We start from the raw sequence: 2899 nt of genomic DNA, 5'->3' as shown, positions 1-2899 counted from the left end.
CTAATGAAAGCAGAAAAACAAACATGTAAATCCTGACTTGATGCTTTCATTTGAGAGTAGAAAAGTTGTTTGCATCCATTTTGCACCTGTTTCATCCTCCTTCCAAAACACACATGTTCCATTGTTCTCCTGAAACATAGAAAGGGTATCAAAATGAAGGAAAAGTCTTGTTTTTTAAGTGTTTATTATTGTAATTATTGTATTTATTTAGTCACCATTTCATTATTGTGTTTGAAGATTAACTGGACCGGCTCAGTAAGATCGCTGACTGACTGCTTTCCAGCCTTCACAAACAGGACCAGCCCTCCTATAACAGTTCCTTCTACGCTGACAGTCGGCTGGGGAATTATCCTCCGTCCTCTGCTCTGAGGAGTTGCTTGCTGCAATGAAGAGACAGAATTGACCTCTCTTTAAAATCTTCTAAAAAAATTAACAGTGTTTCTACTTTCTTTATAGACAATCCGTCTCTATAGGCTTCGTTGTGTACTAGAACCACTTTGTGCATTCACAATGACATGCTAGCTTAAGCTGGAAGTCCAGCTAAAAGTGAACTTGCTTGTTCAGAGGATCGAACCTGAAACAATGTGCTGTTGATCACCGAGGCAACCACCAAGATGTTTTCCTCCGAATGTGTTCTTCTGATTCTCTGAAGAGCTGATGATGGGATTCGGACCTCGTGATTGGATGTGGGGCCTAATTCAGCCTTAAAACCAGAACATTAATTAGGATTTTATACACAGAAAATCAACTAAGTTTCAGAATATGTAAATACAACCTAATTATTTACTATGTCCTAATAATGTTTATGAAAATTCCATCAAACTTTGAACACAGTTTATAAACATAAGCACAAGGCACATTAATCCTGTAAATGTCAAAGAATTAATTTAGTTCATCAATTCAAATCGATGAGGGAAACGTATATTTTAGAGTCAACCTACAACTTGACTCAGTTCTACCAGTTCTGTCAGGAGGAATGGACCAGAACTCCAGCAAGCCACAGTGAAACGATTGTGGAAGGAAACCCAAAATGTTTGACTCAAGTCATGCAGTGCAAAGGAAATTTACGTCAGCTTCTGAATTTGAATAAATAAACCTCAGACATATTCTCTCTCTCATTGTTGTGGCAATTAGCAAATAGAAATAATCTTGGAGATTTAAAACCAGAGAAGTTTGGTTTGATTTAACTTCACATGGTGAGAAAAAAATAAGTTCTGTCTTTTTATTTGGTGTATGTAACCTTCTGGTTTCAGCTGAATATTTTATTTTCATTCTGATGATTATGGCTTTTATCTCACTGAAACCCACCATTTAGTTTCTTCGAAAATCTGAATTTTGCAGAAACATTATGAGGAAGACTAACAGGACAGCTTCAGTAGACGGATTCTGACACTCGTAGGGAGAAAAGGTCACAGCTGAAGAAGATTCAGACTAATGTTAATAGGAGGTTGATGGGAAAGAAAAAAGGTGTGCAACATCATGACCTTTAGAGGATGGTGAAGAAAACACCATTCATGAGTTTTACAGAATCACAACACATAGACTGATGTTGGAGTCGGTAGTTAAAGGTGACGTATTAGTGCGTCCTCATCAAAAACATGCAGGGCAGCGGACCTTGAGGACCAGGTTGGGGACCACTGCTGTACAGTACAATCACATTAGAGGCTAGGCACCATTTCTGTATTAAAACTTCTTTTTTATTAGTTTTATTTATCTGAAAAACTGAGTTTGTTAGCAGTAAGCCATAATTATCAACATTCACTTAAATAGATGCTTGAAATTTCTAATAAATTTCAAGCATTTGAAATGCTTGAAATTTATTTCATTTATTTATTGGTGCTTCCCAAATAAAGGCCATACCACTGATCACCAGCTATGAGCTCACCTGGTCTGCTGGGTTGACCTCCTGGAGAGCAAACCCATGGAACATACGATTCCTTGGTTTGCACGTCACAATTTTATCTTCATAGCACCTACCAAGAAATGTTTCACAATCAATCATTTACGTAATGATGCAGCACAAGAACTACTGTAACCACAACAAGTTCAGCACAAATTTAACAGTGAACAAACACAAGAGAAAAAAGTGGCTTTGTACTCCTCTATGAGTAAAGCAGTGAATGCAAAACAAGTTGAAAGGAAAAAAAATCTTACAGCAAAGCAAATTTATTGTGGAAATTATGGAAAAAAATAAGAAGAATCTATTAGGGAGAAAGAATAGGAGCTTAAAATCAACCAAATAAGCACAGCATCAGCAGCATCATTTACCTGGTCCACAGTACAGGATCTTGTTTTATACAGTCATCAATAACTTGCTGAGGGTTACAGTCTGTAAAATGGACACAGAACATGAAGAAGTCAGAACTTTTCACGGCAAACAAAAATGACAACTGAACGAGCCAGAGGTACGAGAAAAACCTGACTAACAATTTGAATACAGCCTAGACGGATATTAACAACTAAACTGATGTTCAAACTACAAAACCCCAGAATACTCACTGGCTCTGGTCGTAGGGAAGCAGAGTGTTAGGAGATAAAGAGTAATCCACTTCATGTTGGACTTTCTCAAACTGATACTGATCACCAACCGAGGCGCCGTGTTGCTCTGGTGGTTGAGGGTTGCTTGTTGCAGCATGCAGAGAATTTCTGTTTGATCACATGCTGAGAGAGAGGGGGCTGAGAGAAGGAAGTGATTGTTTAAGTGGATAAATAATGTAGTTAAAAAATGTAAGGTAACTCCCAAATCAACTTTGTTTGCTTGAAAAACCATCTAAATAGATTACTTAGGGTCATTTCTTGCATTGTGTTTTATCTCGTCCAGAGGACTCCAAAGCACTCTACACTACATCTAGTCATTCACACGTTGATGGTGATAAGCTACTGGACCGTAGCCACAGCT

At 37.9% G+C, this 2899-nt stretch overlaps 1 protein-coding gene across 1 annotated transcript; it reads right to left on the bottom strand.

Annotated features, from left to right (window-relative positions):
• Positions 1 to 2635, bottom strand: LOC103143997 (uncharacterized). Its single transcript, XM_007560740.1, has 6 exons — positions 2500 to 2635; positions 2269 to 2329; positions 1886 to 1973; positions 575 to 703; positions 216 to 380; positions 1 to 129 (listed from the first exon to the last, which is right to left on the bottom strand). The coding sequence occupies exons 1-6, from the start codon at positions 2633 to 2635 to the stop codon at positions 1 to 3; spliced, it is 708 nt and encodes a 235-aa protein (XP_007560802.1).
• Between the last annotated feature and the right edge of the window lie 264 nt (positions 2636 to 2899).

Source organism: Poecilia formosa, unplaced genomic scaffold (assembly GCF_000485575.1).
Source record: "Poecilia formosa unplaced genomic scaffold, Poecilia_formosa-5.1.2 Scaffold119, whole genome shotgun sequence".
NCBI lineage: Eukaryota > Metazoa > Chordata > Actinopteri > Cyprinodontiformes > Poeciliidae > Poecilia > Poecilia formosa.
Note: the sequence above shows the minus strand (reverse complement) of the source record. Positions and strands in the feature narration are given on the sequence as shown.

Bases quoted from the DNA above. Each gene is read 5' to 3' on its own strand.
- LOC103143997 (XM_007560740.1), bottom strand. From the start codon at position 2,635: ATGCTGCAACAAGCAACCCTCAACCACCAGAGCAACACGGCGCCTCGG. The intron at 704-1,885 runs GTGAGCTCATAG...TCTGGTTTTAAG, and splicing joins AGGTCAACCCAGCAGACCAG to GCTGAATTAGGCCCCACATC. The intron at 130-215 runs GTGACTAAATAA...TCTATGTTTCAG, and splicing joins TCAAACACAATAATGAAATG to GAGAACAATGGAACATGTGT.